A 22,926-nucleotide genomic window follows, 5' to 3' on the forward strand; every position below is an offset into this window, starting at 1 on the left:
CTGACAACTCTAGGCTTTCCCTGTTGTTAGGCATCTCCTGTCTGGAATAACGGCTTGTGTGTGAAGTGGCCTTTGCTCAAAAGTCATGTTCATTGTGAGTGAAGCGGTCTTGACTCACAATAAAAACAGTTACAGCGTTTTTATTTGTGCTGACGATGAGATTCTTGATTTGAGGAAAGAGGATGTATGCTCAAAAGGAGCAAGCATCAGATGGTGCAGTTTACGCAGCGTTAATTTTTTTCGCAATACACACAACCACAAAGTTTTAGAAATGATTGAAGCTGATGGTTGTCTTGTTTATAATATTCCTAAATTTCTGTGTGCACTTTGATGTTTTGTTTGCTTTCATTTTTATGCTAGTCCTTCCACAATTTTTTTTTTAATTCAGTGTTACCATTACTTTGGGGGTGGGGTGGGTAGGTAATTCTCAGGGTTCATACTGGATGAGTCCCAATGAAGAGCTGAAGTTTGATCATGTCTGGTACAAGCTAGAGTTCCATAATGTGCATAAATAGGTTAGTACAAACAGAAGGAGAACAAACATCCACATGTGCAGCGTCTTTTGCTTTCAGCAGCAAGGACACGCAATTGCTACTGTTAACGTCAAAACCGAGGTTTTGGGAGGTGCTTTTAACTTGAGAAGTTTTAGATAAGATGAATGGAGCCTTTGAAATGAGTGTCACCTAATCTACAGAAGTTTCGGACTGCTTTTGGTGGTTCGACCTCATGTTTTCCCTCCTTAGCATGCTGATATAACAGTTGGCACATGTTGTAAGCTCTGAGACGACCTTTGGAAGGTTTAAAAAAAAAAAGTATGAGAAGAAAAATAAGATATTGTGTCAGTACCCTTTCTAAGTGAGGGAGTTCACAATTCCCCAATGAATGCGCTTGTTGCAATTGTGAGAGCAAGAACAAAACAAATAACACTCTCTCTAAACGCTGAGGTACGAAATGAGCCGAATTCATGCCTCCAGGCGATAGTTTCTGTTCTGCCCTGTCCTCCAGGTCTGCTAGGGAGAGAGAGAGAAGTGTTGAAAAGAAAGAAAGCCTGGAACTTCCAGGTCTGCTAGTTTCTTTTGTGTGGTGTCTTACCCTGCCCTTGCCTTTATCTACCAATACTCTGTCCTTTTTTTTTTTTGTCACCCAATCTTTTGAAAATCCACCTTCTCACCAGCCCATCTAACAGCTCCAGCTACAGCTGTTGCTTTTGTAAGAAAGATAGGAGTGGTCTCCTCGCATTAAAGGAAAACATTTTATTGTCTTACCATCAGTCTTGCATATAGTGCTCATATCTTCCACTCTTCCGTTCTCTGAACCACTCTAGAACATGCACCCAATGCTGCAAATGGACGATTGTACTAAGTCTTTGAAGTTTTCACTTTTCTGCTACCCAAAAAGTTTCTTCGTTTACTTTCCGGTAAGTATTGTCTGGCAGGAAACATTCGCGGAATTGGGTGATAAAAAGGGAAAAAGATACGAAAACAGAATGAGTGCCGAAACCTTCACGCTAGGCCCTCTAAAGCGGATACACTAGACGCATCCTATTAAGGAAGCATAACTGCTTGCTTTCTAGACTATCGTGTAATAGATTCTACCAGATCAAGTTGAGGCATTGGGGCTTGAGGCACACGCCCCCAAGATTTCTTGGGAGTTACTTGAGCATTCCATCTTACCTTTCCCTTTCCTTTGTCTTCCGACCTTCCCCTCTTCTTTGTGGTCTCCATGTTTCTAAAATGCTTACATTCATCTTCTGCTGTGGATTTCACGCTTCGCTTGCACACAAACCAAGGAGATCGGAACTGCTTAAGTTGAGTTCTATAGGAATGTGATACTGTGACCCACGCCCTTCAAAATTACATCTCAAAAAGAAGGATGCCGTCTTACACCTTTTTGTCCCATATAATGCACCCCAAAATTTCAATTCGACATACAACGCCCTGACGTCGAACGGACGGCCCCAAAATTTGCGATGGGCTTGATACCGGTGCGATATATAACTTATTAAACAGCCAAAGTATGTAGCAAAGACTAGAGAGAAAAACACTGAGGTTTTGCAGTAGGGCTAAGAAAATCCCGGTTATTTTTTTGTAGTCAGTAACACGTGCGTTCGTTTTTTTTAATAAGTTGTACCACTCGGTTATCAAGTCGCCCGTGAAAGTTGGCACCGTAAGGTCAACGTCAGTGCGCTGTACGTCGAACTGAAATGTTGGGGTGTAGTATATCTGGCAAAGGGTGTAATACCACACCCCCTTTTTTTTATAGTGAAACTCCAAAATGGTTTGCACAACGTAACGTCTCTGACAGTGAAAGTATGTTTTCGTGTTTAGAATCACAACCCGGATCTTGAGACAAGCCACCCGAGCATGTTTATGCCACAATCAATGTTCAGGGACGCTGATAAACAGCGATGTTGGAGAATTTAGCAAACTCCTTATGATGTGCTATGCAACGTATTAGATGCAATCGGTCGTCGTGCAGGAGTAGATAAAGAGTTCGAAGTGAAGGGGTGATGCCTATAGACTGACACGCTACTCTTTGCATCTGCCACGAACTGCACACTTCGCACCGCACCTACCGCCGTTCGGTGAAAGATATTTCGGTATGTATCTATATCTGTATTCTGGGATACTTATTTTGCCCTATTTGCCGTGCAGAAGTATCAATACTTTTTTGCATAGCGCGCTGCCCAGCCAGCTGCCAGGAACCCTTTTGTAGAGTAGTGTGCAATGGGAAAAGGGGGGGGGGGGGGGGGGGGCAGTATTCTTCGCTCGGGTTTCGTTGTCGAGTTCTGTTGAGAAGGGCGGTTAGCAACTTCGAGCTCATCGATGTCGCGTTATCGCTGTGAACTGTCTAGGTTCGAGCTATTTAACGCGTAGCTTTCACTTCAGATTACATGGCAGACTTCTCCAAAAGTCACCCGTCAGTTGCTTCGAATGCTGTGAGCTCGCGCGGATGTTTAGTGTTAATAAAATAGAGAACTCGTGTGACGTTTAGTTTGTTGCGTAACTTAGAATCATATTTCTTATCCTTATCAACATGTGGGGTAGAGCCAGGCACGTAGCCAGGGGGTGGGGGGCATCGGTCCGCCCCCCCCCCCCCCCCCTGAAATCTTATATTTTGCTGGGCCTTCCCTCCCCCCCACCTCCTCATACTGCAGTTTGTCATGCCCCCCCCCCCCCCCCCCCCCCCCCCCCGAAACAGAATCCTGGCTACGTGCCTGGGTAGAGCGATAGGCCGTTGTAGCAGACATCGTAAGGTTTATTTTGTCGCTGCAAAAGTCAAACGCCTCTTACTGTTGTTCGACAAATGATTTAAACCACGAAGACGCCGTGCATACGATCTCTCCTAACTGCCCTTTTCCAGTTGCATGCAGACGACGTCGTTGAAGGAAATAGTGCAGAGGGGACTAGCCCGGAGTGTCCTCTTTTCAGTAGCCAAAATAGAACGGCGTGTATATTGCGGAAAATTGAAATAAAATATTCATACATGCGTTAAAGGAAAACTCCGCCGATTTTTGAGCTACTGAATCCAAAAGCATCGTGACGTCACCGGCGGGCAATCTGGTACACGGTGATCTGGTACGCTCGCTCCCGCCTCGCGTCAAATAGCGAGAAAACAGGCGTTCCTGCTATAATAACCTCTAGTTGCAGAAAGTATGACCTCGGCCTACGTGCTGAACTGTGAGAAAGTAAAAAATCTGAGGCAACTAAGATTTTGAGTGAATCATTTTTGCCACTCGGTACGCTGAAGCCACGGCTCTCTAGTTTCGTGAAATCGCTAGCAAATCCGTTATTCTTTTATCAGAAGCTGGCAGTTACGCTGGCGAAGAAAGGCCGAAGAGTCACGCAATTCATTCTTTTCACAAATTAGCCAAGCACCTCGGAGAATGCCCTCAATGCGGGTACAGATGGCCCACACGCTCGTGTTACCTGAAGGAACGTGCCATTTGTTTTAGATTTTCTTTAAAAAAAGTTGCTGTTGCAGACGCCAGCACGGGTAACTACTCTTGTAACGTGCATACGCGCCTTCGTGATAAATTAATTTAGCAAAATATTTATAGACCATTCCAGAAGAGCGCTTCTGGTCGGCGCCATTTGCAGCGTTCGCGCGTGTGGCGCGTGCTTTGCTCACGTTCCAAAGTGGCGAACATGTGCGCGCTGGGCTCTGAACTAACGCGTCTACACTGTGATTCTCGTAAACAATGAAATGTATGGAATGGAATGAACCGCATTCGTGTAGGCCAGATGGCTGGTTACTGTTCATGAAGATCGCGCTAAAATGACAACTCTGCAACCACCGAGCCAAACATCGAGGTGCATTGAAAGGCGTATAAAATACGCGAATACACTATTCATCTTAGAATAACGAATATTCGCTTGAATATAGAATGGTGCGTAAAGTACGGATATGCATCATGAATTTTTTAATTCAAAGTAAATTAAGGGGGCACTGACACCCCAAAGGTCGTATTTTTTTTTTATTATCTAAAACGATGCACGTTGTAGTCATAGACACGCCAAAAAAAAAATGCATCGCGAAAAAAAAAAAAAAATTCCAACGCGCGCGTGCGCCGTTGCATTTTTGGCGTTCTCTTCTCCCGCTTTTCGCCTCCTTGCTTCTTTTGATTCGTGACGTCAAGAATCATAAAATTTAGAAGCTTTGTAGGCGACATTGTTTCCAAGTTTGCGTTAGTACAGACTTTGAATTGGCAGCAATCAACGCTATTCGGCCGTTGTTCCTGTCGTCGGATGTGCATAGTTCTCTGTTCCACTTGTGCCAATCAGTATGGAGGAGAGTGCAGAACCTAGGAGTGTCAGTTCTTTAAAAAAAAATGATCTAGATAAGTAGATGGCTTCGCCATCAAGGTGAAGCAGCTTGCAGCCCTTTCATTCTTGCCCACCAAAGAATTACGAGTTGCCTATGCGTCCTTGAAACCATTCTTCCCGCCAGAAGCGTCTGTTCTGCTGCGATGGTGGGGGACAACTACCTGCTTAGTAAATTACGGCGCCGTGTTGGCCGTGTCGCCAACGTAACTCCAGCATTAAATACGAGGTCCACCGATATTCCCGCCATCCTTCTGGAATGTGCTCTCCCTCGCTGAGAACGGGTTTCCAAGAAGCAATAGCTCCGTTGAGGCATGGTACCCACGAAGGGAGACGTTGGTTGGCGGACACCACGTATAGCGTCTTCGGGGTCATCAGCACCATGAAAAGGGAGCAAACTACAGGCGAAGACGACATCGAGGGAGCGATCAAAAGACACCGCCTTCCACGAAGCAAGAAGCAAAATGTGCGCGAAAATCGTTTGGCAGCTGCTCTGGGCAACCGGGACAACGTCGACGTTTTTTTCTAAGCTATCTTCGAAGAATTGCACACTTTTAAACTTGATGTATGCGAAGGAAAGCTATATTCGGGTATAACTTTTCATGGCTATTAGGAAATTGGACGAAAGCGCGTGCACATCGGCGGGCGCAACCTTTTCCATAACTTTGATTAGATTGCCAAGAAAAAAATTATCCCCTGGTATAGCTAGGTGAACCAGCGAAATGCCAGCATTTTGATGTTCCGGTGCTTTGACTTATCGGCTATTTGAATTTTCGGTGTTTTAAATTTCGGCATCCCGATAATTCGGCGTTCTGAATGCCTCCCCATTTTTACATACATGTACGCAAGGACGTAATATTCTCAAAAATAAACCAATTCACAAACAAACAAAAAAAAAAAACAAGTTTTGCTACAGATATCCTCCTCCCACACAAAAGTTAGAAGTCAAGAAATATTTTCCACTTGGTTTCCAAACAAGGAGGGCTTATTTACTGTGTTTCCAAGGTTTCCTATCAACATTGACTTTTTTAACGGACGTTTGTGGTCATTTATTTCTGTTGAAATTACAGACGTCAAATTCCACAAAGGGACACAATTGTTACATTCTTGGATGTGCTTTGCCCCAACCTCTGCATACATATCCTTATTTTGGACACAGCGTCTATGTTCGGTAAAACGGTCATTGACACGGCGCTTGGTTTGACCAATATAGCACAAACCACAGTCAAAGAGGATTTTATAAGCAATCCCTAAAACACACGGGACACTTTTTTTTTTTTTTTTTTTTTTTTTAAGGCAATTATTTTGAGTTAAGTGAAGGGAGTCAACCTTTTCAAGCTTTGGTCTCTACTAAATGCCGTACCAAACGTGTTCACTATAGGTTTGAGGCAGGGGCGGATGCAGGAATTTCCTGAGGGGGGGGTGTCAGGTGTTTGTCAGCGTACCATATGTTTAGGAACCTCCTCCCCCTCTCCCTTGTTTTACGCCCTAAATTTTACATATGTAAAAATCAAGAGGGGGGTCAGGACATCCGGACCCCCCCTCTAAATCCGCCCCTGGTTTGAGGCCATAAGATATTCGATGAAAGAACGGGAAGACAGCGTACTTTTCCTGCCCGGAATCTTCTTGAGCCTTCTTTTAGATGGAAACAATGTTGGAAAGCTATCTGGACTGGAAGCCGGAACAGTGGCTCTTGTCGTGATCCGACCCGAAAGTGCAATGACGTGGTGTCTTGACTGACAAGATAAGCGGCAAGATCACTTTTGCCAACGGCCCGAGATGTGAAAGAAAACAAGTGTCATTTTCTCAGGCCCTTGAACCCGTGCGCTGAACAAACTTAATTGTAAAATACCATTTTTTTTTTCTTGGTGCTTTGAAATTTGGAGTTTATTGGTTCAATCCGAATTGACAAAAATTCTATTGGCGGGTGTTCCTTTTTTTCTTTTTTTTTTTAAAGATTTCCTTGGAAGCACGGGACCCTACTTGTAAGACGACCGGATGGATCCTTAGAAAAGTACTTGAGGGTCAATCGCAGGTCGAAGTACGCGAACACATTTCCTGATAGTCCTGACCTCTGGGAATTTTTTCAGTCATGTTATAGGCTTTCTCTGGGCCAGGTCTGCTCTCAACCGGAAACTTTACTAGCGTAAATGTGAGGCTCTGACTGAGCGTTTCCTCAAAAAACAAAAAAATCTAGTTTTTTTTTTTTTTTTTTTTTTTTTTTGGTGTAGGTTTCAAAGTTGTGTTACGATGACTGCAAATCCGCGAACGAAGCATCTAAAGATGACGCAAAAACGTAAAAAGCTTAAAATGCAATTTTTTTTTTTTTAAATTTTTATTTTGGTGTAGTGGGGAAATTGTATATTGCTCGAGTTTCCTTCGAAGTGACCGAGGATTATAATTTAAGTACAGCCACACGATTTTTTTTTTTTTTTGTTTCGAATTTAGCTGTAAAGCTTGCATTCATATTCAATTTAACATGGTGTGCAATTTATTTAGAATTCCTGCTCTTCAAGTTTTTGTGTGAAAACGTAGCCTCATTGTCCAAATAATGCAGATAAATTTTTCATTCAAGACCGCTAACTACAATGTCCATCGCCCTGCGAACTACAATGTCCATCAAAATTAGGCTGTACAAAACACCGTCAGCCGGTTTAAGTATTCAACTTCCAGGTGTAAAAAACGTTTTTTTTTTTTTTTTAATTTTAGCGGCAATAATTCAGACACAATCGAATACTCCCATCTTTTTTTCTTCGCCAGAAGGACGGAGATGCACAGGAGCTAGCCGGTGGGCATTTCACTTCTTCCTGGAGCATCTCATTGACGTGGTCGTCAATCATATTACGTTCGGCTAAAGAAACTCGTTGCGGCCTCTTTCCGAGTGATTGCTCGCTTCTCGACGTCGATTCGGTGGTCGGTGGAAGTTACCTGTCCGAGATATAATGGGCCGCTATCAAGAAAGCTCCTAGACGGCTAAATAAGAAAGCAACTGAAAAAGAATACGACTTCTCCTGTTGGCCTTTGTGAGGGTAGGAATCGATACTCTCGACCAGTCGGGCTGAATTAGGAGAGCCCGGGCTAGCACAGTCGCCGCTTAGTATGCAACGAGCAGCTACTTCAGATACGTTTAGATTTCTTTTTTATATACCGCGGACCATGCAAGTAATGCAAGCAAGTAGGGCAAAAAAGAAAAAAAAAAGTAAGACATTTACAAATCTCTGTAATGCGAAAGTAGAGCCCTGCTCTTGAGGAAGAGTAGGAGGTTACAGAGCGGAGGGTGTGTCCCTCCTACTCCTCCGTACGCTCCTCTTCCCTCCTCCTCCTTCCTCCTTCCTTCCCTCCTCCTTCGCTCCTGCCGCTGAATTTTTTCATGGGTGACGTGACAGGAAGTCGTGATGTCATTTTCCCCGCTAAAATCAGCGGGGAAACTTAATTGGTGTTGAGGTCACGTGACATCAGTTTCCCCGCTAAATTTAGCGGGGAAGCGTCCCATAATGCAACGCGCGCGGTTACGGCGACCCTGCTCAACCCGGAAACGGGCGCCTAAGAGCTGCTCTCTAAAAAAATATAAAAAAATGAAAGACGTTTACAAATTTTTGTAATGCGAAACTAGAGCGCAGCTCTTGAGGAGAGGGAGGGGAGGATATGCCCCTCCTCCTCCTCCGTACCCTCCCCTCCTCCTCCTCCACTAAATTCCCCCGCTAAATTTTGCGGGAAAACTTAACCCGCTAAATTTAGCGGGAAAACGTCCCATACTGCAACGCGCGCGCGCTTTACGCCGACACCGACTCCGACGCCGCTCAACCCGGAAGCAGGCACCTAAGAGCTGCGTTTTAAAAGTAGCAGTACTCGTACAATTGTTGCCGTAAGTCCCGATGGCTTGAACATATTTAAAACAATAATTTGTAGCCTTTATCAACACTGTGTTTTAAAAAAAAAAAAAAAGATACAGCGAAACTTTGCGAAGCATGGATGACTGCATTGATAGGGCTTGTAATTAAGGGGAACAAGCGATTATTGCTATGAGGGAAAACTTAATTCGACAATTACTTCGTGTTAGTTCGAGGCGCGAACAAGTAACTTTACAACGCGGAGAACATGGCCAGGTAAACTCGTGCGACACACGTTGAAATATGCATTAAACCTTAGCGTAACAAACGTCCCACACTCTATAAGGGAGCTTGGTTCCACTGATGTGCACGCCAAGTTGACTGCCAGAGGCCGCGCCGCGGCGCCACTGTCTCGTCGCGCGCATCCAATCATCACTCCACACCCAATGAGACTGCGGCGTTACATTATGAAGGCCGATGAAGGAATCGGGCAGCGCATGACGATAATAAGCCCTGACAAAGTAAGAACGGCAGGGCTTATTATCTTCATGCCCTTCTTCGCCCTTCATAGTGAGTAACGCCGCAACCTGATTGGCTGCGGAGTGGCAATGGGAAGTATGCGACACGACAGTGGCGCCGCGGTGCGGCTCCCAAAAGAGTCGTTTGGTGTGTACATCAGTTGGATGGGCGGGCCCCCTTTAGGTGTCCTGCTTGGCAACTTTCTGGGGCTCTCTATGTTTAGACGGTGTTGCAGTAGCCGCCTGGATACCGCAGCCTTATCACCCTGTGAGCCTCGCCTTGACCAGTTACTGCTATAACTACAGCCCAAGTCACCTGAACGGAGGTAATCATGCGCTGGAATAGCAGAAATAGCGCCTCGAACGAGATTCCTGATAATTTTTGCGCGGTTGTTATCTTAGAACAAAGTGTTCCAGCTGCTCCAGTTAATAGTTCAGCCGACGCTACGATGTAACGGGATCAATCGAAAAACGTCAGAAGACACTAGGCCTGGTCCGTTTATGATTGCTTCGGTGATGATAGAACACCATGATGGTCCGCTTTTGATACTGTTTGCTTGGCACCATCGGCTCGAAGCGTCGGCTGCGTCTGCTTTTTGAAGTGCAGAATCAAAGCTTGTGAGCATCCTTCTATACCTCCAAGTAACTCCATCACAGTCGGGTTGCGTCAACTCGGTGATTGGGCCCGATCCTGAAGCCGAGCATCTTTCGACGCACTGATTGGACATGATGGCCCAGCCGAACGTTTGCGCAGCATTCGTGTCCAATCCGTGTCTGCGCTCGATCTCGCATCAAAGCACGAGCTTCGATTATTCTAGGCGTTGTTGCTCCAGCATGCCCGTCACTTTATTGGTCCAATGAAGTAGTGTTACCAAAGGAATACTATAGAGACCTTGTATTTTGCGTTTGTTGTTGAAGGCATACGCTCGATACGACATCCCGAAGCCCATCGGGCCCCTCTGAAATATGATCCGTTTCTAATGTGCCTGTAACCAACGAATCCGACGTACCATGTCCACCCCGTCCATCGGGCCAGCGCACGGTGATCGTGACACGATGTCCAGCAGTAAATAATCCGTCATACGCAACTTCGTTCTTCGGGACATCACGTCTGACCTTTCATTGCTACCGTTGCGTCGCAACCCGAGACAAGTTCGCCAATCAACTACAACCAAAGGTGGTCATCACGTTTATCGAGTCGCCGCAGCTCAGACGAGGACAACACATAGACCACTTGGGAGGCCGAAGGATTGAGAAATGGAGGAGAAAAAACAAGTAAATATAGTTCGGTCAGGAAGCAACTAAAAGATCACGTCTCGATTTGGGGAAAAGAAGAAAAAAAGAGTACCTCTGTTAAAACAATACGTTCCAGGTTCCACTGCAGTGTCCTCTTCAAGACAGCCAACAGATTTATAATCTGTTGGCTGTCTTGCCATAACCATAATCGCTAACAAAAAAAAAAAAAAAACAACAACAAAAAAGAGACGCAGAGTTTTGTTTATTATTATAATCGCGCTTCTTGCTTCGTGATTGGTACTACGGCGTTCTTATTAGCTCATGCCTCGACCGGATTGGCTACGGAATGGTAATGAGATGCTCGGGACCAGTCACGCCCTGCGTTCTGACTGAAGCTGTGCCACCATGGATAATCAACAGCTTGCTTCAGTTTGTCATTTTAGACTTAGGCTAGGTGGCGCAAGCTACCGTCCGTTACAAAGGGTATATCCATTAACATCTATCTATCCATCCATCCTTCGCCTTTGAAGTTCAGACGCAGCCGATGCTACGAGCTGATGCACTCTAAAAAAAGTTTGTGCGTGTACTTTCCCGCACAACACTCGGAGAGCCAATCAGCGCAGCTCAGCGAATGACGATGCCGAAACATATATGTTTAGACCAAAAAACGCAGGCTGAGTTGTGACATTAAGCAATGCAAAACGTCACGCTTGCATTGCTTAATGTCACAACTCAGACTGCGTTGTTTGGTCCAAACATGTGTCGGCATTGGCATCCGCTGAACTGGCTCCGTTAGTTGCGGTGATTGGCTCTCCGAGGTGTTGTGCGGGAAAGCAGGCGCACGGGCTTTTTTTTTTTTTTTTAGAGTGTGGGACAAATCAGGGGACAGCCTTAAAAGCGCGCCATCGTGGCGTTCGTTGTGTTTGTGTACGTGCTCTATAATCGCTGAACCAGTCATGAGCTGAACAGGCCTAGTGACTTGCGCTTTTGAATCTGCTTGATCGGTCTTATTAGCTCGTAGCGTCGGGGCTACGTCTGGACTTAAGCTAAAACAAAACGAATTAGTGAGCGAAAGAAAAAAAATAATGTAGCCACAGAAGGACGAGAAACCGCACAAATAAGAAGAGATAAAAACAGCAGTCACTACCTTTATCGCTTCCGATATTTGCGTAGGTTCTTGTCCTTCCGTGACTGCATTTTGTTTGCTCGCTAATTTTGAATGGCTTAGCATTTCCAAAATCTTAACCTGTCTAGCTGAAGAACTGCGCGGTCATCTGCGACGTACCTTTTAACCTCTCAGTTCTTAAGGACTTTATCTCTCCAGCACACGTCTTCCATGCATATTTGAAGCTGCCCCCCTGTGCAGTGAGATGTGACAGTGGGGAAGAACCCTGGCGTACTGCGGTGAAAAAAGAGGTGTAAAGCCGTACTGTAGACGTGGGACCAGGTCATCCGGTTTTCGGCACATTCATATATACGCCGACGCCGCCGGAATTTCGATGTGAAAAAAAAAAATATCTAGAAACTAAGGAGAAAGCTCGTATTTTGTGTTAGTCAAAAAAGAGGGGTTGGGGGGGGGGGGGGGGCATCTTAGTTGTTTTTCCTTCCACACGGACACATAGATATCTGCCTCTTCCTAATATTGTATTCAACGATTTTGAGCATAGGACTGAAATGGCATAAAAGGAAAAAAAAAAAGAAGAAAAACAATGGCAGATATACCTCGATTTATCTCAACAAATATTTGGTCAAATGCCCGAACACCGGGAATTCTGTAAGTTGCTTACAAATGGCATACTGCCTGCTGAGCTGTTGATATATTTTTTATATATATATATATATATATATATATATATATATATGCATGTACTAGATCACGACTACTTCCACTTTCTTGATGTCACCCTCGTGTAATGCATCGCTGAGATGCCTTTGAACTAAATTAATTTACATTAGATTCAATTAAAATTCCTCATAACGTGGCGTTTCTGAATGCACTGTCTCCGTACCTTTGCCTTGCAGAGACTTCGGATTTATTATCGAGCATTCATTTGTTTCTAAATTCAAAGTATTAGTCCTCGCTAATTTTGAATTTGTCGAATTGAAATCTGTCGCAATTTAAATACAAATGACAGGGAAACAAATATAATAAAACAATATCTTCCGAAACAAATCGCTTGCGCATCTGCATGTATATGAACTTTTAGTTCATCTAAACTGCTGAAACATGTTAATGCATTTCTAATGGGCAGGCCTTCCGGCATTGGGTGTCGAGCGGGTTCAGTTAAGGGACAGATTTAAACGTAGCAGATTTAGAAATGAGGTACCGGCGCGAGGCCGAGCCACTGAGCTCCATGGGGGGTTACTGCAGGTGCCCCTACACAGACCGATGGAAGCGGAGGAGCGTCCTTGCAAGCGTTCGGTCGCTGGATGCTGCCAACACTGCTGCATGCGGTTTGCCTGGTCTTCGGGTAAAGCCCAGCGGCTCCACGGAAGCACCGATGATCCACTCGTGGTCTTGCCCGGGAAGAAGACACGGTCACAATACGCTTCATGCTTCGCAGCTCGCTGTTTGCCATCGTTGTATACCTTTCGCTTGTGCACTCGGTGACTCTCGGTACTTCGTGACGAAGAACTCGAGCGGACGGTGCATACGCGCTATATTTTTTTGTACGATTTTGAACTCTGCCGACGTATATTGTTCCCGCGCTGCTGTTGTGAAAGCGCGTTCTTTGTATTTTTTATACCGCCGATTTTTTGTAGTAAATTGTTCACTTTCATGCTGTCGCTTGTTCGGTGCGCGGAAACGGAGATATCGATTTCGAGGTCGTTGACCAAAACCGTATTGAGTCTGCGTTACCCCGTCGGAAAATTAGAGGTATAGTTGTCTTTGCAGAATTAAATACTTGCTCATGCTTAATACTGTAGGAGGAAGGATAGCGAAAGTGTTATTTACCGTAGGACGCAGGGATTAACCGTGCATGTCCGGACTGGTTGCTACATCTCAGAGGAACAAGGGAAGAGGAGACAAAAGGAACGGTAGAGGTAACAAACAGATGCATGCAAGTGCACTGAAAGGTAAAGAAGGCATGTACGTAGACAGATGTACAAGCGTTAAAATGTACACACAAGTGTACTATATGCATACGGCGCGTCCAGGAAGTTCCGTTTTGAAATAAAATAAAGGAACATTGTTCGTGAAATGCTTTATTTTCAGTGAATCGTGCATGCCTTGATCTATCTTTTGATGCAATCCTTTTCTTTTTGAAGTGAGCGCGTCGGTAAAGTGTGGAAATCTAAGAAAGAACGAAAAAGGGAAGGACAAAACACACAGCACATCCGTGTTCTGCATGTTTAATGCCTTCTTTAGTTTTAAGTATTTTTGATGTTAAGGTATTTTTCACACCCCTCCCCATAGGAGTGTGTCGCATATCTGAAGACAGCATCTTTGGCATCCATCGTGAAGAAAAATTTGTGCTATTGTAATGTCTTGTAGTCATTTCACGGAGAAATGATTTCCAAACTTCAGGGACATGTGTTGCACGATCAATATTTGTAAAGAGTCGGTTCTGCAGAACGTTTTCATTCCCGTCCTCCGCCATATTGTTAGTGACCAGAGACGGCGTGCTGGCGCCGTGGCCTGGCTGTTTCTTCGCGGCAGTCGTCGGGCCATGGCGGCATAGCTCAACGTCCGTTCCTCCGGTGTCGTCGTGTTGATGGGACTTTCTCGCGCACAACCTCGGCGATGAAGAGGGTGGCTGGACGACTAGCGGCTGGCAGTAACTTTCTGAGTTCCTCCCTGACGACGTCCCGGATAATTTTGCGGATGTCCGGGGTAACAGGGGCACTTTTGCCTTAAAAACAGCGTGGACGCAGCGACGCCTGAATGTCGCTGATGGTGGGAAGCGCGTGCTTGAAGGGCGCGCTCGATGTTAGTAGCCTCGTGACGAAGGCTTCACAGGTTGCCGGCGGGTTGCGGACGAGGCCTCCAAAAATTTCGTCCCTCACCCCGCGCATGAGGACCCGCAGCTTCTTGTCGTTTGTGGCTTGTGGGTCGGCACGGGCGCTCAGGCACAGAACATCTTCCGCAAAGCTTGTGACGTACGCTTTCGTTAGGGCCTTGGGTTCGAATACTGAAAAGATCCTCTGCCCTCTCCCGTCGGTGTTGGGTGGCGAAAGTCCGCTGCAACTCGGCCTCACAGATGTCCCACGACGTAAACGAAGTCTCGTGGTTCTCGAACCAGTGCCTCGCAGTACCCTCCTGCGAAAAGTAGAGGTTCTGCAGGCACTGCTCTGCGGTCCATCCGTTATGGCGCGCCACCCGCTCGTAATGTTGGATCCAGTCCTCGACGGTCTTCGTGCGATCTCGCCGTGGAAGGGAGTCGGCGTACAAGGAGCGACGGGCAGGTAGACGATGGCAGGGGTGACCGGATTCCGCTGGGACATCGTCGTCGTCTGGGTCTTCGACCTCTCCGGTAAAGGTCCAAACTCTGGGGGATGTCCTTGGGTGCGGCGGCTGGCTCGGGTTTCGGGCTTGTCGACGGGGATCAGCCCGACAGGTCTTCTGAGGGGGACGTTTCAGTGGCATAGAATGCGGTGCCTCGCACCTCCACTAAAATGTCACGAATGACAGATGACGAGGCGGTGAATAACTGAAGAAACTGAACGTTTAATGCGGCGAAGTCGTGCCCAAAACGAATTATAAAAAGGCTAGCGTCGCAGCCGTCGATGTCGGCGGAATAGCAGGATCGAGCGCTGGGGCGAAAGCTGACTTCGGCTCGCCACGCGGAGCCCCTTATTTACACGCGTAGGCTTCTGGAACACTCGGCGTAGAAGCTTCGGCGCTTAGAACATTCTAACCTGGAATAGGCAACAGCTAGGGTTCTCGAATTTGCCAGAACGTAACATTTACCCAAACAAAAAGGTACCTTCGCAGCCAGGAATCGAACTTCGGCTCTTTGCGTGGGAGCCAAGCACTACCGTATTAACTCGAGTAATAGCCGCACTATTTATGAACAAGGCCCTTGCGTCTACTTTCCCACAGAACATATATACAGCCAATCATTGCGTTGCGCATAAATAACATAGCGAGTAGCCAGATCAAGAACACGATTCTTCATACAAATGCAATCTTCAAAGATGGGATCTTGGCACGAAGACGTTATCGCAGTCCTGTAAACAGCTGGAATCATGCTGTTGAACGCGGTGATTGGCAATCTGCGTGCTCCGCGGAAAAGCAAACCCTCAGGCTTTCCGTCATAAACAGTGCGGCTATTACTCGAGTAAATACGGTATAACCTCTAGGCCACGGGCGCGCTGCCCACTTGGCCAACTGCGCCCGCGGCAATATTTCTTTCTCGAATTCTTTAGCACGAAATATCGCAAAATCAAAGCACTGTATATCGCAATACCCCAAAAGCTGCGCTCTAATTTCGCATTGCAAAAATTTGTAAACTTTTTTTTTTTTTAATTTAGAGTGAATGTACTTCAAATAAAGGTTCTCGGAATAAGGAAATGATTCCTTAGATATAACCTTATTGACAGTAGAGGGCGATACTACAGGAGCGTTATGGCGTGATCATTAGTGTACATATATCCTAAAATTCACTAATTTTTTTAACTTCTCGTTTTGGCTGTAACAATTTAGTCAAAAATATGTAGTCCGTCGTCAAAATAAGACGTAAAAGTAGGATTTCAGAGAACTTCATTACGCTTCACGCTGTTCAGTGGCAATTTTAGGCTGTGCAGGGTCTGAGGTACCGACTCTAACCGCTCATTCACACTGGAAGCGGATCCGCGTTCGCAAAGCGGTTGCGAACGCGGTTGTATAAAGATCCAGTACAATTGCACGCGCAATCGATGGCATCGAGCGCGCGTGCAATTGCACTGGATCTTTATACAACCGCGTTCGCAACCGCTTTGCGAACGCGGATCCGCTTCCAGTGTGAATGAGCGGTAACGCGCACAGAAACGACGCAAATCTCGCCCTGAAGTGACGTCAGTGGTCGTTGCGCGAGCGGGTGGCGAATATTCGCGAGGCGAACCGCCTGCGAGCGATATATTTCTGGGTCGCGTGTTCGCAGCAATAAAGCCTCTCACCCCCCCCCCCCCCCCCCCCCCCCCCCCCCCCGGCCCGCCCGCCGCATCTCGCATCAACAAACCATCGGGATGTTATCTTATGTTGGCGCCGCTGTGAGCCACCGTGCTCTTTTTAGTGTTAGAATTGTTGATTCTACATCTTCCTAGCAATATCTTACTACTTTAGTAGAATGAGCAAAATTATCGAGGCTCGTTACACAGCAAAAAAAACTTCGTGTAAATAATGTGACTTGCGTCGCTTCATTCCGCCTGATTCTCATGATGACGCTTCTCCTTGCTATTTTCATTCGCGACGTCGCTCAGGCTACAAGCGCTAAAGCCTGATTCTCATGATGCGCTTCTCCTTGCTATTTTCATTCGCGACGTCGCTCAGGCTACAAGCGCGTGGACGGTAGCTGCTATGCTCGACGTCGATACTGAAAATCGCAAGCAGGGTAGGACCAAGGGAATCAGGCATAACGAGTCGCTGATGGCCACTGGTAACAATCATCATTATCTCCTTGTATCGACTATTTACACAGAGCCCAGTTACAGTAAAAAGCATTCCAATATAAGTCTTTTGAGGCCCGCACTTACTTTTTATCACAATTACCGTATCAACATTTGGTCTATGGGCCACTGTTTGAACGAGCAGACGACAGTGAACAAGCAGACGAATTTAAAAAGGAAGACGGCCGTTTGAACGTGAAAACACACTGAACGTGGTCCGCGGATGGTCCGTACAGTTTTACGGGTTTTTCGCGTTCATGCTAGAACAAAACAAATAAATCTGACGACCTCAAGTATCGGTAAATTCAACCCAATGTGCTTTCCGCACAAGCAATCGTGGTTCGACGGTCCTTTTCACGGCCCCTATCCACTTTCTCGACCGGACCGAGTAGACAGGTAAAACACGAAAACTGATTTTCACACCTTTCCGGCTCTTGTGGTACAGCCCCAGTCGCGGCGTTTTGACGAGGAGGCAGGTTTTGGTCTGGTTTATTCCAAAACAACACGCGAGTGCCCGTCCCGTATAGCGACTTCCGCCCACGCTCCCAGACCGGAAGTGGGCCCTAAGCGCCACCACCGCTGCGTAACGTAACAGAGTTGGTGTAATGTAGGCTCTAAAAAGTCTGAATTCGCCACCGAGTAGCGCCGGGCATAATGTGCTTTTCGAAGTCTAATAACTGCTGTGACCTATTTTGACAACGGACTATAAATCTCTGATGGTAATGTGCCACCGAAAAGTAATATTGTAAAATATACGTTTTGGGTAATCGATTTGCTAATTATCTCGACACGCTCGTTTCCTGACGTCCAACACGATCGATAACCTTATCCCGGAAAAGGGGAGGGGAGATATATATGTTTTTTGTTGGTTTGTTTTTTCTAATTTCAAGTACTTTTTTTTTTTAAACAATTCTGTATGCTTACATGCGTGTTTTAAAGTTTACGGCACTCAGGTGATGGTAACTTTCTCATGGGCTGAATGAAGCACTGGGTGTAATTGAGTCGCAGTCCATGAATTGGGAACCTAAATCTTCTCGGTATGTAAAAAGGTATGTAAGGGTCTTTTAATTATGCTGTATTTCCTTTTTTTTAAGCGATACGTTGGGCCTCAGTAAGATTGTGCTTTCAGCACTCCCTGAACGTAGTTGACTAACCGTTCGGTATCTGGTTTTCAACAGGGAATGTTTAGTACCGCATCCTGGGAACGGCAGTTTTTAGCTTTCTTGTCCATTGGAGAATAGTAGTGGTATGGTACAACAGCTGCGAATTGCGGCGTGATTTATTTGATGCATTTGGTGGAAGACCAGTACACTTATTTTGCTTTAACGAGAAGTGAGGGACACTGAAAAGTTGATTTAGAATTTCTTGAAATTGTCCAGGTCACCAAACCCGTGTTAATGGGACAGCAGAAAGAAAACTGGCGATGGAAACCCAAATTCGCAAATGCAAAAAAAAAAAAAAAAAGTATAATAGTGATTATTCACAAAAAAGTTAGTTTCGACAAAATCAAGACGCCTGTAGTAGGCGTTGCGTGACTTTTCTTTCTATTCTAGGCATGTTTCTATGCGTGTACTTTCCGGGGTCTGATCCGTCGGTAAAGATGCGCATTCGTAAAAAGCAGGAAACTCCGCAAAAAGACAAACAACAAATCATGTTTTTATTACGATTCATTTTGTGTTTCCCTAAAGCCGGGGCCACACTGCTTATACATCACACAGAAGACAGTCTGCATACAGATTCGAACGCGAGTCCCTCCAAGAGATCCGCCGCATGGCACTGAGTTCAAGGAGAAACTTGGGCACGCGGCATTCGAACCACGGACATTGCGGTGACTCGTGTTTGCAGACTGTCCTTTGTATGGTGTACGAGTAGACGACCCCGCCTTTAAGCCCTATTCACACTGCTCATACGTCATACTAAGGACAGAATGTTCGCAGCAGACATGACGACAAAACTATCGTGACCTCTCGCTTCAAAATCGGCCAGCGAGAAGTGCAATCTGTATCGCACTCGTGACGGCAAGGGCCTCTGCGCGGCCAAAGGTACTGTAGCTGCGAGCGTTGCCGCTTGGTGGCGTCAATAATTGGCAATCTCGCCTATAGTTGTAACATCCGAGGTCTGTACGCCCTCTATGGTCACGAATGACAGATGATGAGGCGGCTAATAACTGGAGAAACTAAACGTTTAAGGGGCGCGAACTTGTGCCCAAAACAAAATAGGAGGAGGTTAGCGTCGATGTCGGCGAAACAGCAGGATCGAGCGCTGGGGCGTGACCGGCCTGGGACCGCCCCGCGAAGAACCTTTAGTACCCGCGTGGGTTTCTGGAACGTTCGACGTAGAACGTTCGGCGCATAGAACGTTCGTACCTCGATCAGACGACAAGGTTTTCGAACTCACGAGGACGCTAAATTGAAAGAATAAATAAAAGAAGCGCCCGCTCCCAGGAACCAAACCTGGAACCGCAACGCGAAAGCCATGCACTTTTTTTTTTTTTAATTTATTTATTGCAGAGTTTTACATGGACGGTACGGACACTTCTGGCACTCTAAGAAAAAGTTAAATGCTGGCACCTTTGAAGGGTCTCAAAAGTGCCTCTTTCCTTTCTTTCAGCTGGCGGAAAGCCGTTAAAATATCTCTCAGCTAGGCAAGTAATCCGTAACGAAATTACATTACAAATTTCTTCCGAAAGAAGCAACGTGGCAATTACAAAATTACTCTAAAAAGTAACGGATTACTTCCAAAGTCTGTGCTCGCTTAGTTGGTGTCTAGTCGGCGAGAAATCTTTGAGCACGCGCACGTACTACTGCACATTTATACCGTTCGGTCTCTATACTCTGTAGTTTGGGCGTTATATTATTTATGTAATCGTGAACAACCCCGGGTATTTGCACTCTTCTTGAGCCATCATCCTCAAAGTAGCTGGCAAACTTTTTTCTTTTTTGGGCGTCTTTGTGCTTTAGAACACCCGACCGATTGTGTTTTTTTTTTTTTTTTTTTCTGCCTTAAAAGGGACCCTGCAACAACTTTTTGACTGGTTTTTAGTTGGCATCGATCCTGAGAGCACTGAACGTAGTAACTTAATAAAACTTTTCTTTTCTCAAATTTCGCTTTATTTTAAAAGTTATAGGCAAATTAGAATTACAGAAACAAGCAAAAAATAACTTCCTTCATGACGTCGTAGGTCCTGGCTTGAGTGGCCGTGAACTAGAGGAGGGGTAGGGAGCTCATCGAGCGCTCACGGCCGCCGCACTCCGTGTCGACGGCTCGAGAGGGCGCCACTAAAGCACGTGTTGGATAGGCTGTATGAAGCGGGCGGCTAGGGCGGCTCGCATTGCATTTGCTGAACGATTAAAGATTCATTCGGTATAACACTTCATTGGCCATAAACGACAGCAAACACGGGGTAAATATCAGTTCAGAACGGGAGCCACTTCGTACTGCCATACCGCCAAATGGCAAAATCGCCAGCCAAGCCTGTGCCGAAAGCCATCGGAACGCTTGGAACCGGTCGGATCCTCGAGCCGGTATACGACCGCAGCGCCGCCGCGTACATCCGGGACCTTTCTACGCTCGCCGTTCGTCGGCGCCTCGTCCCACTAGCCCTTTCTAGTATGCGCCGTGTTTTCTGCCGCTTGGTGGCGGGTATGTCGACGGGTCATTTCTTGTTTCCGTACTTTATAAACTGCATTTGTTTCTTTTCTGATCTAAAATACTGAACAAAAACTACTTTCATACATAGTTGAAATGGTACGCGACACTTATATTTTGTGTCTCGACTAAAAAAAAAAAAGGATTTTAGCGGTTGTGACCAGTAGTAAGCCCAGGACCAAAGACGTCACATATCGCGCGCTTTCGGCAACGCGGGTCGCCCTCGTAGGTGTAGGAGGTTTCCGCGTCGTCCGGTTAAAATATGACGCACTGATATTTAGTTACTCTCTCCGTGCCCGCTGGCTTTACCGAACCCCTAGGAGACGTGGAGACCGCAAAAAAAGGTAGACGCTTAAGTATGATTGCAGGGCCCCTTTAAACGCTTCCCATTCATTGAATATACGACCACTTTTCGTTCTCACTAAACTTTTGTGTCCTCAAGAAGCTTGGTGTTAATCTTCCAGATGTCTCAGTTAAATTGGGGACGCTCTTTCTTTTTAGCACCCAGCTCAAAAGTCACCCGGCAGTGGTCTCTAAAATATAGAGTAGAATAGAATAGAATAGTTTTATTTCCAAAACATACGTTTTCAAAAAGTACAATGATGAGCCGGTGAAAGCCCGCGGGCTTCTACAGCTGGTCATTAGCCGCAGTCGTCTTCACACGAACGGTCTATACGTGTCCCATTTGGAACCCTCCCGCCCTTCCAGCCACTTTTTTCGGGAAGCCGAGTTGCCTCAACGGTTCCTTGAAATCCTCGATACAATATGGCCTTGCTCCAATATCGGCATGCAAAAAGACTGTGCACTTTGACGGGGCACTGGCTGGCAGTGTCGGCGGCAAAAGCCGGTAATCAGCGAGCCGATCTACAACGCTATCACCGCGGCAAAGTATTGCCGCTTGCTCAAAGAACCATCAGTTTCAAGCAGTGCCGATATTCACTGCGCATTCCGGGAGGGGGGGCGGGGGGGGGGGGGGGGGGTGTTTATGGTTGGCTTGGCAGAGGTCCCCGCACTCTCAATCTCAAATCCAGCTCCTACCTAAAGTTTGCAAAGACCGCCGGTCTTGATGGTGTGGGATGGACGTTGCGGAAGCACTGTGGAAGCTTTAACGTATACAACGTGCTAAACGCTTTAGCGTTCTCCGCCCAGTCACATTCAGGTCTAAGTAACTCCACCAGAGATTCATACTGCAGCAAACAGGCACTGCAGCTTCTTAGAGGCCGATGACGTTGCGGCATTCCAACGGAGCTTCACAGACGGCCACCAGGGGGAATTTTGAAATCTGTTCATTCCTTTTAAAATTAGTTTTCTTAACTCTTCTGCCGGCAGCCCGGAAACACTAATCTAAACTAGTGTCTCTGGACTGCCGCCGCAACATAGACCACATCTGAGCAAAGAAATAAGAGCAAACAATTTCGTTTCCGTACCCGTTCAAGCATGTTCCAAGCATGTTTGCATTATACATGTGTGCTTTGAACATGTCTGCACACAGTCTTTGTATGACCAATGTGACAGGAGATGCATACAAGGAAGAGGCGCGGCTCAGACGATGTTGGCAGGCTGTCTTTTGTAGAAGGCATTAACAGTGAAACCGCGTCTGAACGGAACTGTGTCTGGCAGTTAGCATTTTAAAAATACTTTTGAGCCTAGACGAAGCTTTCGAGTAGCAGCGATTGTAAAAGGGTATTAATTTCGTTCTTATTGTCATCGCTAATCTGCGGCAGTCTCCGGTACGAATAGCCTTTACCGAAATTTAATCCATCAAAGAACAGACGAGGAGCAGCTCCTTATTTTCGATCCGCGGGATCGAAACCATCCACCTCAACTCGAGAAGCACGACGTCCGAGCGTATGTATACCCCCGAGGCAGGATAGCTAAATTCGGCTCTCCCTTTCGCTTCTTTTTTCTCGTTTGAAGTATGGGGGGAAAAAAAGGAGTGGAGGGTGCGGTTTGCCGGCCCTGCGTAGCAGTCAAATAATTTTGCAAAATGTGCGCACTAAGGGACCACCATTAGTGGGTCTCCGAAACCGAAAGGGGTCAGCGCCGGCACTCAAGACAGGGCTCGCTTGCCGCTCTTCCCCAGGGAGCTACTGCGAGGACGTTCCAGGGGGACTTCAGGAGCTACTGTTCTTTGTTTTATTTTTTATCACTAAAACCAGCCTTTTTTTTAAGTATAGGTGGTTTCTGCTTTGCTCGCTTCGGGATGATCCTGGAATGGCTTCTACAAGCTCTCGAAGGCGGACCCCGGAGCTAGGGGGCGGTTGTGGGGCGGCTCCGGGATCG

General features: G+C 46.3%; 1 protein-coding gene across 1 annotated transcript in view; it reads left to right on the forward strand.

Moving 5' to 3' along the window:
* The window catches only part of LOC8053511 (sulfhydryl oxidase 1), a 72,942-nt gene extending 59,755 nt beyond the window's left edge, over window positions 1–13,187 (forward strand). Inside the window, exon 11 of the mRNA XM_042292240.1 lies at window positions 12,779–13,187. Coding sequence (XP_042148174.1) covers window positions 12,779–12,882 — 104 coding nt within the window. The 3' untranslated portion in view covers window positions 12,883–13,187. The remainder of the gene's footprint in view (window positions 1–12,778) is intronic.
* Window positions 13,188–22,926: the final 9,739 nt, after the last annotated feature.

This window comes from Ixodes scapularis, unplaced genomic scaffold (assembly GCF_016920785.2).
Source record: "Ixodes scapularis isolate PalLabHiFi unplaced genomic scaffold, ASM1692078v2 PGA_scaffold3__209_contigs__length_174095766, whole genome shotgun sequence".
NCBI classification, from domain to species: domain Eukaryota; kingdom Metazoa; phylum Arthropoda; class Arachnida; order Ixodida; family Ixodidae; genus Ixodes; species Ixodes scapularis.